At 41.0% G+C, this 13775-nt stretch overlaps 1 protein-coding gene across 5 annotated transcripts in view; it reads left to right on the top strand.

Moving 5' to 3' along the window:
• LOC122539990 overlaps positions 1-13775 on the top strand; it is a 208824-nt gene that overhangs the window by 105069 nt on the left and 89980 nt on the right. For 4 of the 5 annotated variants that reach the window (XM_043675250.1, XM_043675251.1, XM_043675254.1 and 1 more), the window contains exon 3: positions 11652-13324. In XM_043675250.1, the coding sequence (XP_043531185.1) occupies positions 11652-13324 (1673 nt within the window). The remainder of the gene's footprint in view (positions 1-11651; positions 13325-13775) is intronic. The other variant, XM_043675252.1, reaches the window with a different exon arrangement.

The following is a 13775-nucleotide window of genomic DNA, read 5'->3' on the forward strand; positions in this document are numbered from 1 at the left end:
AACTCTCCCAATTAACACAGAGTTGAGGAGTGTTTTCTTTCTCTCAGAAGATAGTTAATCTGGGGATTTCTTTATGACAGAAGGCCATTAAGGCTGTACTGTTATGTATATTGAAGGCTAAGATGGTGTAAGGGAATCAGGAGTATAGGGAAAAGGCATGAAAATTGAGTTATGGATTATCAAAATAGTCCTGATCTCATTGAATGATGGAGCAAATCTGATGGGGTGAATGGCCTACTTCTGTGCCTATGTCTATGGTCTAACTCACTCCTGCTCCCAGCAGACTATGAAAAACTCATGGATCTGGGAATATAGAGTTGAATCACCATGTTTCTAGGCTTCAGATTGACTTCCAATGACTTAAAGAGCTTTGTCGTTCATCATTTTGATGTCAGTTGAATGGAATATACAGCCCATAAAATGTGGGAAATCAGCAAACCTTATCATAGTTCTTGGCCATAAACTGCTTCCAGCTGCAGAAAGTTGAGCTCCAAAACTGAAGCTCCAGTGGCAGGTTCACAAGATTGGGAGTTAGCACTTCCAGAGGAGTGATCATATCACAGCCTAAAGGCCTGGAGGAAGGAAGAGATTGGGTGACCATCAGGCAGTCCAAGAGAACTGGGCAGTTAGTGCAAGAATCTGTTTACAAATCACTTTTCCATTTTGGAAGCCGCTGAGGGTGCTGGTTTTTGGGGAACTGCAGTTTTGTTTATTTTGTGGCACTGCAAGCAGCTTGGCTGCATACAAGGGAAGGAAGAAGAAAGGAGAAGTGCAAATGATAAGGGATTCAGTAGTTAGGGGAGCAGACAGGAACAATGTGGCCATCAGTGTGACTCGGGGATGGTATGTTGCCTGCCTAATGCCAAGATCAAGGACGATCAAGATCATTGAATGACTTCAGGGCATTCTTCTCAGTGAAGATGAACAATCAGGGATCATGTTCCACCAATGACTTGGGTCGCAAAGGGGAATATAATCTTGCATTCAGAATTCAGGGAGCGAGGTAAAAAGTTAACAAACAGGACATAGTCATCTCTGGATTGCTTCCAGTGCTATGTGTAACTGAGTGCAGAAATAGGATAAGGCAGATGAATGTATGGCTGGAAAGATGGTGCAGGAGGAATGGGATTAGATTCTTGGGACACTGGGACTGGCTGTGAACAAGATGCCACCTGTACAAGCCAGACTACACTTGGACAGGTCTGGGAACTGAGTTCCTTACAGGGCATTTTGCTGATGCTGTTGGAAGGACCTTAACTTGCCTGGGCTGTGAGAACCACAAAAGAACAGTAGAGGAGAGTGTGTTCACAAAATACTTAGAGATACAATTGGCCCTAGCAGAGAGAATACCAACTTACAGGGCATTTTGCTGATGTTGTTGGAAGGACCTTAACTTGCCTGGGCTGTGAGAACCACAAAAGAACAGTAGAGGAGAATACCGGTGTTCACAAAATACTTAGAGATACAATTGGCCCTAGCAGAGAGAATACCAAGTTAATAGGTGATGTCAGAGGAAATGAAGTTCAAATCAGTCACTATTAATGAATGTAAATTCACAGAGTGTGGTAAATAAGATAGGGGAGTTACAGGCATGGTTGTCATATTGAAGCATAATTTTATGGCAGTAACAGAGACCTGATTAAAGTAAGGGTGTTCAATATTCTTGGGTGCGAAAAGAACACATTATAATGGATGGAGGTTTGTAGGGTATTATTAATGGTCTTTATATCCATAAATAATACCATTACTAGCATAAAATTCACTAAAGAGGAGGAAAACAATAACAAACTGCCATTCCTAGATGTCGCAATAGAACGAACAGCCAATGGGGAACTTCAAATCAGCGTCAATAGGAAAGCAACACATAAGGAGCAAATGCTGAACCACAGAAGCAATCATCTCATCTCCACAAGCGAAGCTGTATTCAAACATTATTTCACTGAGCCACCACGCACTCCAGCACAGAGGAACTACAAAAAGCAGAGGAAAATCACCTATACAGTGTATTCAAAAAGAATAGGTACCCAATGAATACGTCCGCTGATATCTCAGCAACAAACTCAAACCAGCAGATGAAACACGTCCAGAACCCCTAGCCACTCTCCCCTACATCAAAGATATCTTGGAAATGACTGCCAGATTCCTCAGACCGCTTGGCATCATGGTAGCCCACAAACACATCAGCTGTAGCTAATGAACTTGAAGGACCCTATCCAGACAACAAGCAAAACTGATGTAATTTACAAAATACCTTGCAAGAATTGTAACAAACACTTCATTAGACAAACAGGCAGAAAACTATCCACCACAATACATGAACATCAACTAGTCACAAAAAGACATGACCCACTCTAACTGGTATCTTTACATACAGATGAGGAAGGACACCATTTTGACTGGGACAACACATCCATCCTAGGACAAGCCAAACAGAGACACGCGTGAGAATTCCTAGAAGAATGGCATTCCAACCAGAACTCTATCAACAAACACCATTGACGTGGATCCCATTTAATACCCCTGGGAAACAGAACAGGAAATGACATCACCAATGGAAATGATGTCACCAATCCAAGAAAACCTAAACACATAAATAAAAAGTGAGCCATACCACCAGTGCTTCATCATCTCATTGATGATGTTACATAGTATGGTGACAAAATGCCTGAAACCAAACCTTCCAGCTCAACGAGCAAACCTACATCCAGAACCTCAACCTGAGCTATAAAATCTTCTCAAAACTCGCTAATACATTGTAATATTAGGTAAGGAGAGCATTATGGTTCTGGAGAAAAATATATCTTGGGTGTCTTCAAGAATCAATTTTGCTTGAGTTCAGAAACAAAGATATATTTACATTACTCAGTGCAGTCTTTAGACCACCAACTAGTGGAAATGATGTAGAGAAATAAATTTGGTGGGAAATTACGTAGAGGTTCCAACATTATAGTGTCATTGTTATGGGAGACTTCAATTACCATAATATAGACTGAGATACTTAAAGTGGAGAGGACAGGAAGGAATGTGTATTTCTGCTTCCATGCAAAAGAACACCAATAGCAATATGTGCCATTTCAACAACAGTGCATTGTTCAAACTGGTTCTTGCAAATGAATTGGGACAAGTGGAGCAAGTGTCAGTGAGGTTGCATTAAGGAGACTGTGATTACTGTATCCTAATGTTGAGGACATTGGTAAAGAATGATGTAGATTAATCCAGAGTGAGAAAAAATAATTGGAAGACAGTGGACTTGATGGAGCTATACAGGGTTAACTGGAATGAGAGATTGATGCAGAAAATTAGGAACTGAACAATGATCTACCTTCAAAAGGTGATTGTTTTGAGTAGAATCATAGTATATTTCCTCAAATAATACAAGTAGAATAAACAAATCCAGAGCTCCCTGGATAGTAAAAGTGATAGAAATAAAGATAGAAAATAAAATGTGTATTTATGATAGGTATCAGATTGAAAATAAAATTGAGAACCAACAGGAAAGCCAAAACTTTATAGGGAAGGTGAAAAACATAAGAAAGGCAAGTAGGAATGATCACAAAATACTGGCAGCCAGCATAAAGAGTTGTCCCAAAGTATTCTATAGGCATATACACAGTAAAAGAATGGTAAAGGGAGGAGTTGGACAATTAGGGACTAAAATAAGGATTTACTAACAAGAGGTAGGAGGCTGGCAAAGGTGTCAAATGAAAACTTTGCATCTGTCTTCACGAAAGAGGGAGATACTTCCCAGACCATGGTAATAGAGGAGGAACTTGTAACTAGAACAGTTCAGAAATGATAAGGAACAGTGTTGGATAGACTAATGGCCCTTAAGATTAACAAGATACCAGAACTAGATGGGATGCATCTAAGGATTTTGAGAAAAGTGAGAATGGAAATGACAGGGGCACTGGCCATAATCTTGAGGGAGGTGCCAGAAGTCTGGAAAGTTGTAAACATTATAGCCTTGTTTAAAAAAGGATTGTAAGGATAAGTCCAGCAAACACTGATCAGTCAGCTTAATGTCAGTGGTGGGGAATCTTCTAGAAATAATTATTTGGAATAAAATTAATTATCACATGGAAAACGTTGTGTTGAATAGGAAGTGTCAAGATGCATTATAAAGTCATAGAGATGTCCAGCACTGAAACAGACCCTTCAGTCCAACTTGTCCATTCCGACTAGATATCCTAACCTGATCTAGTCCCATTTGCCAGCACTTGATCCATATCCCTCTAAACCCTTCCTATTCATATACCCATCCAGATGCCCTTTAATGCTGCAATTGTACCAGCCGCCACTACTTCCTCTGGCATCTCATTCCAAGTACACACAATCCTCTGCGTGAAAACGTAGGTCCCTTTTATATCTTTCCCCTCTCACCCTAATCCTTTGCCCTCTAGTTCTGGACTCCCCGATCCCAGGGAAAAGACTTTCTCTATCCTATCCATGCCCCTCATGATTTTATAAACCTCTATAAGGTCACTCCTCAGCCTCCAACACTCTAGGGAAAACAGCCCCAGTCTGTTCAGTTCCTCCCGACAACTTAAACTTCCAATCCTGACAACATCCTTGCAAATCTTTTCTGAACCCTTTCAAGTTTCACAACATTTTTCTGATAGGAAGGAGTCCAGAATTGCATACAATTTTCCACAAGTGGCCTAACCATCATCCTGTACAGCTGCTACAGGACCTCCCAACTCCTATACTCAATACTCTGACCAATAAAGGAAAGCATACCAAACACCTTCTTCACTATCCTATCTACCTGCAACTTTACTTTCAAGGAACTATGAACCTGCATTCCAAGGTCTCTTTGTTCACCTACACTCCCTAGGATGCTACCATTAAGTGTATAAGTCCTGCTAAGATTTGCTTTTCCAAAATGCAGCACTTTACATTTATCTAAATTAAACTCCATCTGCCACTCCTCAGCCCATTGCTCCTTTTGATCAACATCCTATTGTATTCTGAGATAACCTTCTTCGCTGTCCACTACACCTTCAATTTTGGTGTCATCTACAAACTTACTAACTTTACTTCCTATGCTCACATCCAAGTCATTTATATAAATGACAAAAAGTAGTGGACCCAGCAACGATCCTTATGGCACTCCACTGGTCACAGGCCTCCATTCTGAAAAGCAACCGTCCACACCACTCTCTGTCTTCCATCTTTGAGCCAGTTCTGTATCCAAATGGCTAGTTCTCCCTGTATTTTGTGAGGTCTAACCTTGCTAACCAGTCTCCCATGGGGAACCTTGTCAAACACCTTACTGAAGTCCATATTGCTCATGTCCACCTCTCTGCCCTCATCTATCCCCTTTGTTACTTCAAAAAACTCATTCAAGTTAATGGCATGTGATTTCCCAAGCACAAAGCCATGCTGACTATCCCTAATGAGTCTTTGCCTTTCCAAATACATGTAAATCCTGTCCCTCAGGACTCCCTCCACCAACTTACCCACCATTGATGTCAGGCTCACCGATCTATAGTTGCCTGACTTTTCCTTACCACCTTAAGTTATCACGTTAGCCAACCTGCAGTCTTCACCTGCGACTATCGGTGATAAAAATATCTCAGCAAGGGGCCCAGCAATCACTTTCCTAGCTTCCCACAGAGTTCTGGGGTACACCTGATCAGGTTCTCGGGATTTATCCACTTTAATGCATTTCAAGACATCCAGAATATCCTCCTATGTAATATGGACATTTGTCAAGATGTCACCATCTATTTCCCCACATTCTATATCTTCCAGGATCTTCTTCACAATAAGCACTGATGCAAAATACTTGTTTACTATCTCCCTCATCTCCTGCGGCTCCACATATTGGCTGCCTTGCTGATCTTTCTAAAGGGGAAATCATATTTAACCAACTTGCTGGAGTTTTTGAAGAGTTGACAGAAAGATTTAGTGAGGTTATCATTGTTGATGTGGTTTACATAGGCTTTAGAAGGGGTTTGATGTAATGTCACACTTGGAAGGAAAGTTATATGCGATAAAACAAAAGGAGCAATGTGGATACAAAATTGACTGTGATAAGTCAAAAATCACACAACACCAGGTTATAGTTGACCAGGTTTATTTGAAACCACAAGCCTTTGAAGTCTGCTCCTTCTTCAGTTAGCTAGTGAGACAGAATACATCGGACACAGAATTTATAAGTACAAGCTCAAAGGGTCATACAACTGATGCAAATCTATTGAATGAACCTAGATGGCTTTTAAGTCTTTAATCAGCTTTCAAACAACCGCCAACCTTAAATACACCATTGTTCACAGCAAACCACGCAGCCTTCAGGACAACATCGACCAGAACACCATACAACCCTGTCATGGCAACCACTGCAAGACATGTCAGAGCATCGGAAAGGATACTACCATTACACGTGGCAAAACCACCAACCATGTACACAGCAGATACTCATGTGACTTGGCTAACGTTCTATATCTCATAAGCTGCAGGCAAAGATGCCCGTAGGCATGGCATATTGGTGAAACCATTTAGACACTATAACAATGGATGAATGAACACCACGCAACAATCGTCAGACAGGAATGTTCCCTCCCTGCGGGGGAACACTTCAAGAGTCAAGGACATTTGGTCTTGAATCTTTGGGTAAACGTCCTCGAAGGCAGACTTCAAGATACTCAACAATGCAGAGTCGCCGAGCAAAGGCTGATAGCCAATTTTGGTACCTGTGAGGACAACGTCAACCAGGATCTTGGGTGCACAGGTGACGCCACCGTACTATACGCTCACATACACTCACACAGACCCTCTCTCATACACACACTCCCTCTCACACTCACACGCACAATCTCTCACAGGCATATACTCCCTCACATTTGCACACTCTATTACACACATATACTCTATCACATGCACATGCATTCTCTCAAGCACACGGAGCTCTTTCACACACACACACACACATGTGCACACGCAACAAGTTAATGCAGTGAATTTGCATTTGCAAGTTTGTATTTGAAGATACACTTTAGTTTGTTCAAAAAAGCACACAATCTGTAGACCGTTAGTCAATGTGGCATTTTATAAAATTCCTACTTTGGAAATAAAACCAATCTGACTCCAGGTTAGGACACAAACACACTCAAAACAAGGCCTCACACCTAAAATTCATTGTCTGAATTGAGATGCCACCTCTTTTATGCTAATAAAACCTTACGTTATCTCGGGGCAGTGACCTGAAAGAAATTCTGGGATTTGCATATTAATCAATCAAACCTGCATTTCCATTCTGACTGATTATAGACTTGACAGCCAACTAGGTTTGTTCAATGCTTTCGCATCAGTTGTATGACCCTTTGATCTCTTACTTATAAATTCTGTATCCGATATATTCTCTCTCACTAGCTACCTGAAGAAGGAGTGGGGCTCCAAAAACTTGAGATTTCAAATTAAACTGTTGGATTATAATCCGGGGTATGTGATTTTTGAATTTGTCCACCCCAGTCCAACACCAGTATCTCCACATCACGAGTGACAAGTAACAGAGAGTGGTGATCAAATAGTGTTCGAGAAGGATCACTCCAGTTTCGAAATGTTAACTCCATTTCTCAACAGATGCTGCCCGGTCTGCTGAGTTTTGCCAGCATTCTCTTATGTTTGCTTCAGATTTCCAGCATTTGCAGCATTTTGCTTTTATTCGAGAGTAACAGTCAATAAATATCCTTAATGACGGATGAAGGTTTGTAGTGGAGTTCCCAAGGGGTTGGTACTGCAACCTTGCTTTTCCTGATATCTCTTAATTAATGATCGAGATCTTGGTGTGCAGGGGACGATTTCAAAGTTTGCAGATGACATGAAACTTCGAGGGATTTTTAATCATGAGGACGACAGTATAAAACCACAAAAAGACATGGACAATTTGGTGAAGAGGGCAGTTATGTGGCACTAAATTTCAATGCAGAAAAATGTTACTGATACATTTTGGTAGGAAAAATATTGAAAGAGAATATAAAATATGGGATACAATTCTAAAGGGGTTGGAGGAGCAAAGTACCAGGGTATATATGTGCACATATCATTGAACATGGCAAGCTGGTGTAGGGAGCAGAAAGTAAGGCATACGGTATCCTGGGCTTTATTAAGGGGGCACAGAGCGCGAGAACAAGAAGGTTGAGTTGAATAAGACACTTATTAGACCTCTTATTAGCTGGAGTATTATGAATAGTTTTGGATGCTTTGTTATAGAATGGATATGAATATATTGGAGACAGTACAGAAGCAATTTGAATAAAATGAAAAACAGGGATGAGGATAGATTGAAGAAGTTGAAACTGTTCTCCTTGAGTGAAGAAGGATAAGAGAAGATCAATGAGAAGTTTTCAAAACCATAAGCAGGTTGGATAGAGTAGGTAGTGGTAGACAATTTCCGTTTATATGATGCACTGTGCGCTTGTTTCGGAGTGCTGACCAACACTTCAGGACACACTTCTTGTCAGTGGGTGTATTTCCATTCATACTCCTCAGGCACTGTTTCCCTGGAATGTAGTGTGAAGAAATCGAAGCCATCAGGGTGGAATTTTCCAATCTTGGAAATTTTGTGTTTTGTCAGAACCATTTCTAGGTCCTGGGAAAATTTCCAAGCTGCAACCAAATAAGAAGTCCCTTTCACCATCCAATTGAAGAAGGTAGACAGATTCCTGAGTGTGAAATTTTATGTGCACTGCCTATAACTTGTTTGCCATCAATGTTAGAGGTCAGACATTCCTAGGCAAAATGGTTATTCTGTAATATGTAGAACTGGCATGGCAAATAAAGCTTCCTATTTTCAGTGCAACTTCAATGAAATACCTGTGATAAGTATGGTTGTGTTTTGTCACAATGTGACTGAAGTGATAAAGAAGCATTGAAGAGAAAGGAAAACAATACTGAGTTGAAGGCATTTGAACTATGAGGTTAGGTGGAAGAATATGTGGAAGGATTGCAAGTATTCAGAATTCTTAGTGGAATATAAAATTCGAATCCTGATTGTCATAAAATCAGCTTACACCAGTTTAAGTTGAGAGGAAGACGGTCCATATATAATTTAAATTGAACTTCTATGCACAGAGTGCTTTACTTTGGCTTAACTTGTTGTGGAAGCAAATACTGTGGTGAAAAAAGGAGACTTCATTTAAAGGAGTATTAAGAAATTTTATATTTTGGCACGGGGTGGCACAGTGAGGCAGCATGGTGGTACAGTGACTAGCACTGCTGCCTCACAGTGCCAGGGACCCAGGTTCGATTCCAGCCTCGGGTGACTGTGTGGAGTTTGCATATTCTCCACGTGTCTGCGTGGGCTTTGCTCCAGATGCTCTGGTTTCCTCCCACAATCCAAAGATGTGCGGGTCAGGTGAATTGGTCATGCTAAATTACCAATAGTGTTAGGTGCAGTAGTGTCTGTGTGGGTTACTCTTCGGAGGGTCGGTGTAGAGTTGTTGGGCTGAAGGGCCTGTTTCCTCACTGTAGGTTATTTAATCAAAAAAAAACCTGCCCAAAGAACTGCAGAGTTGTTTCTGCATACGTCAGACCAGATTTTCCAGCCTGTGGTCTTAAACTGTAGCTTCATAGAATTTTACAAACAAGAACTGATTGATTTATTTATTGTGACTTATACCAAAGTACAATGAAAAGCTTTGTTTACGAGCAGTATGAGCAGATCATAGTCGGCAAGGATGTGTTGCTAAACAAAGAGGCCTTGGAGTGCAGGTTCTTAGTTCCTTGAAAGTGGAGTCGTAAGTGGGTAGGATAGTGAAGAAGGCATTTGGTATGCTTTCCTTTTTTGGTCAGAGTATTGAGTATAGGAATTGGGAGGTCATGTTGCAGCCGTACAGTACATTGGTTAGGCCACTTTTGGAATATTGTGTGCAATTCTGGTCTCCCTCCTATCAGAAGGATGTTGCGAAATCTGAAATGGTTCAGAAAAGATTTACAAGGATGTTGCCAGGGTTGGAGGATTTGAGCTATAGGGAGAGGCTGAATAGGCTGGGGCTTTTTTCCCTGGAGCATCAGAGGCTGAGGGGTGATCTTCTTGAGGTTTATGAAATCATGAGGAGCATGGATAGGATAAATAGACAAAGTATTTACCTTGGGGTGGGGGAGTCCAGAATAGAGGGCATAGGTTTAGGGTGAGAGGGGAAAAATTTAAAAGGGATTTAAGGGGCATGTTTTTCATGCAGATGGTGGTGCATATATGGAATGAGCTGCCAGAGGAAGTGGTAACAGCTGGTACAATTACAGCATTTAAAAGGCATCTGGATGGATATATGAATGTGAAGGGTTTAGGGGGATATGGGCCAAGTGCTGGCAAATGGGACGAGATTAGATGGGGATATTTAGTCAGCATGGACAAGTTGGGCTGAATTGTCTGTTTCCTTGCTATACATCTCTATGATTCTAAGTACAGAACAAAAGATTTAGGCAGAGGCATGCAGATAACATTGCACACGGCATACAAGAGAGATGAACATGAGCAAGACCAGCATTTTTTGAGGTGAGAGAGTCCACTCAATAGACAAACATGTTGTCCCTGAACCTACTGGCGCATGTGTACAGACTTCTGTGTCTTCTGCCCGATAGAAGAGGTTGTAAGAGATCATTATCTGGGTGCAAAGGTCTTTGATGATGTTGGCAGCCTTTCTGCGACAGTAAGCCATGTAAATGGTGTCCATGGATGGAAGGTTGGCTCCTGTGATGGCCTGGGCTGTGCACACCACTCTGTTGTATCCTGCGATCCTGGGCAGAGCAGTAGCCATACCAAGCCGTTATGCACCCGGACAGTAGGCTTTCAGTTGTGCATCTGTAGAAGTTGATGAGGGTCTGTATGAGCTGAAAATTGTGTCGCTGGAAAAGCGCAGCAGGCTTATGTTCGAAATGTCGATTATCCTGCTCTTTGGATGCTGTCTGAACTGCTGCACTTTTCCAGCAACACATTTTTCAGCTCTGATCTCCAGCATCTGCAGTCCTCACTTTTTCCCAAGGGTCTGTATGGACATGCCAAATTTCCTGAGCTGCCTGAGGAAGAAGAGATATTGTTGTGTCACCTTGACAGTTGCAACTACATAAAATACCAACACAAGTTGTCAGTTATCGTCACTCCAAGGAACTTGATGCTCTCAACAATCCCTCAACCTCTTCTCCATTGATGTATAGGGGCATGTGCTCTCCTCCTTTCTGAGTAAAGTCAATAATTAGTTCTTTAGTTTTGCCAACATTAAGAGAGAGTTTTTTCCCATTGCACCATAACACTAATCACCTACCTCCCTTCTGCATTTTGGCTTATTACTGTTAGATATCTGTCCTACTACAGTGGTAATATCAGCGAACTTACATATGGCGTTCATTTGGCAACACAGTCGTGGGTGTACAGGGAGTTCAGTAGGGGGCTGTAGACACATCCTGGAGGGCTTTAGTATTGAATATTATTGTGTAGTAGGTGCAGTTACCTTTACTCACTGATTGAATACTGAGAGTTAATAAATTTGATTTTAGAATAAGCAGCATGAAGATTGCCATTCTAGCTTATTTCTTTCTTAATTCAATCGTATAAAGTGATTTTTATCATTTAAATCAGGTGAATGTATCAAAATAGAACAGGAAAACAGAAATGTTTGATGTTTCTAATTTCACTTCTATTTGTATTACAGATGTAAGTGAAACTTTTCTGATGATCAATGGAACTGTGTTAAGGTCTCAAATGTCCCTAAGAAATCACAGAATATTGGAATCATTCTTTAATCAAAAAGTTGAACCCAGTAAGAAATTAGCCCGTGAAAATAAATTATCAAGATCTTCTAAATTAGGTTTACTTCATCAAATAGAAGAAAGTGAAAAGAACATGTATGTTGGAAATCATTTAGATCCACGTTTGGCTGATCCCAACACAGCCAGAAGTAAACTTAGGCAAAGACCATCCTTTGCTAAAGATAATAGATTTAGTTCACACTTTGGCAGAGCAAACCATCTTCAGTGGAACATTAATGAAGGGAGAACTGACAGACGTAGTCCTTTGAACGTATTAAATTCTGATAATATTCCAGTGCATCAGCTAAACCATCGACCACCAGAACATCTTAATCATGGGCTTCGTCTGACCACAAGTGCTTCAAAGTTTGATAAAAATCTAAAGCACAAAAGGCACAAGGTTATAAAGAGAGTTAGGCGGGGCCAACTCGAAGATCAAATAGACAGTATCAAGCAGGAAGTGAAGTCAACTACAATTTTTACATTCAAAGAAACAACTACAGATAAATCAAAAACAACATTTGAGTTTGATGACCATTACCCAGATATTGTGAAACTGAATATTTCCACTCAAAGACCTGAAAATCCACGCACTGTAGTGAAACCCCCAGAAGAGATCATTTCTATATTTGAAATACCCAGTAGTTCTCCAGAAAGTGACATGCTAACTCAAGCCATTGTGGAAGTAGGAAATAGATCAGATGATAGTTATTCAAAAAAAAACAAAGTTGAGCAAAACCCACTGCTAAGGAAAGCACTTGATCCTGGACATTTCAGTAGGACTATGCAGGAAGCTGAGGTTATCGATGTGGGTAGTAATGAACCATATAAAGTTAATGTTTCAGATGGGTCTTGGCACAAACCACTCGGTCAGTTCCTGGATAAAGCTGTGCAGAATGAAGTCGAGCAAAATTCTGCAACACAACCCAACGCTAAGCTCACTCAGCTTGAAATTATTAAACTACTAGAGGATGCATACAAGAAATCTACCGAACAGACCAATTACACTGAAGAGACCAGTACGACCAGGGTTTCAGAACACCGGACAACCACTCCAGCTGTGGAGAAAGTGGAAGGTAATAAAGATTTAATTCCCCCAGTACATCCCAAGAAAATAATAAAGGAATCAGTTAAAACTTCTTCATCAAATAATTCTAAAATCAAAACAAATGTTGATGATATGTTTGAGACTAAAGTTAATGAAGAAGTGCGAGCAGTAGAACCCAACAAGGATATACAAACTCTGTTTGCTCACGTAATAAGAATAATTAAGATAGATTGTCTGAAACCTAAATTAAAGGCTGCTTGTACAGATCTTCTTACCAAAATAGGACACCTAATGAAGCAGTATGAAGGAAAAGAGTATTTACCTGAACTAGGGTCTTGGAATCCTTCTCTTTTGCGTCCAGACGATAAAGAAGAAGCAGGGGGAAAAGAAACAGATGTATTCCCTCCACCAATAACACGACCACGACCGCGACCGCGTCCGCATCCGCATCCACATCCGCACAAAGGACATGAAACAGGAACGTATGTACCGAATTATGCTGAAATGCTTAATACGGAACCGTCAAAGGTAATCTTATCAAATTCTTTATATCATACTCTTTCAAAAATCCTTGGTATTTCTTTATGTGGATATATATTCAAAGTTTGTGCGAAGATTTGTAGCTCGGGTGCTCGTTGTTGTAGTTCTGTTCGCCGAGCTGGAAGTTTTTGTTGCAAATGTTTCGTCCCCTAGCTAGGCGACATCATCAGTGCTTGGGAGCCTCCTGCGAAGCGCTTCTTTGATGTTTCCTCCGGTGTTTATAGTGGTCTGTCCCTGCCGCTTCGCAGGAGGCTCCCAAGCACTGATGATGTCACCTAGCCAGGGGACGAAACGTTTGCAACAAAAACTTCCAGCACGGCGAACAGAACCACAACAACGAGCACCCAAGCTACAAATCTTCGCACAAACTTTAAATTTTCCATCAACGACCACATGCTGCCTTCTTACAAAAAGCCAGTTTCTAATCCAAACTGCTAAA

This window comes from Chiloscyllium plagiosum, chromosome 33, assembly GCF_004010195.1.
Source record: "Chiloscyllium plagiosum isolate BGI_BamShark_2017 chromosome 33, ASM401019v2, whole genome shotgun sequence".
Taxonomy (NCBI): Eukaryota; Metazoa; Chordata; class Chondrichthyes; order Orectolobiformes; family Hemiscylliidae; genus Chiloscyllium; species Chiloscyllium plagiosum.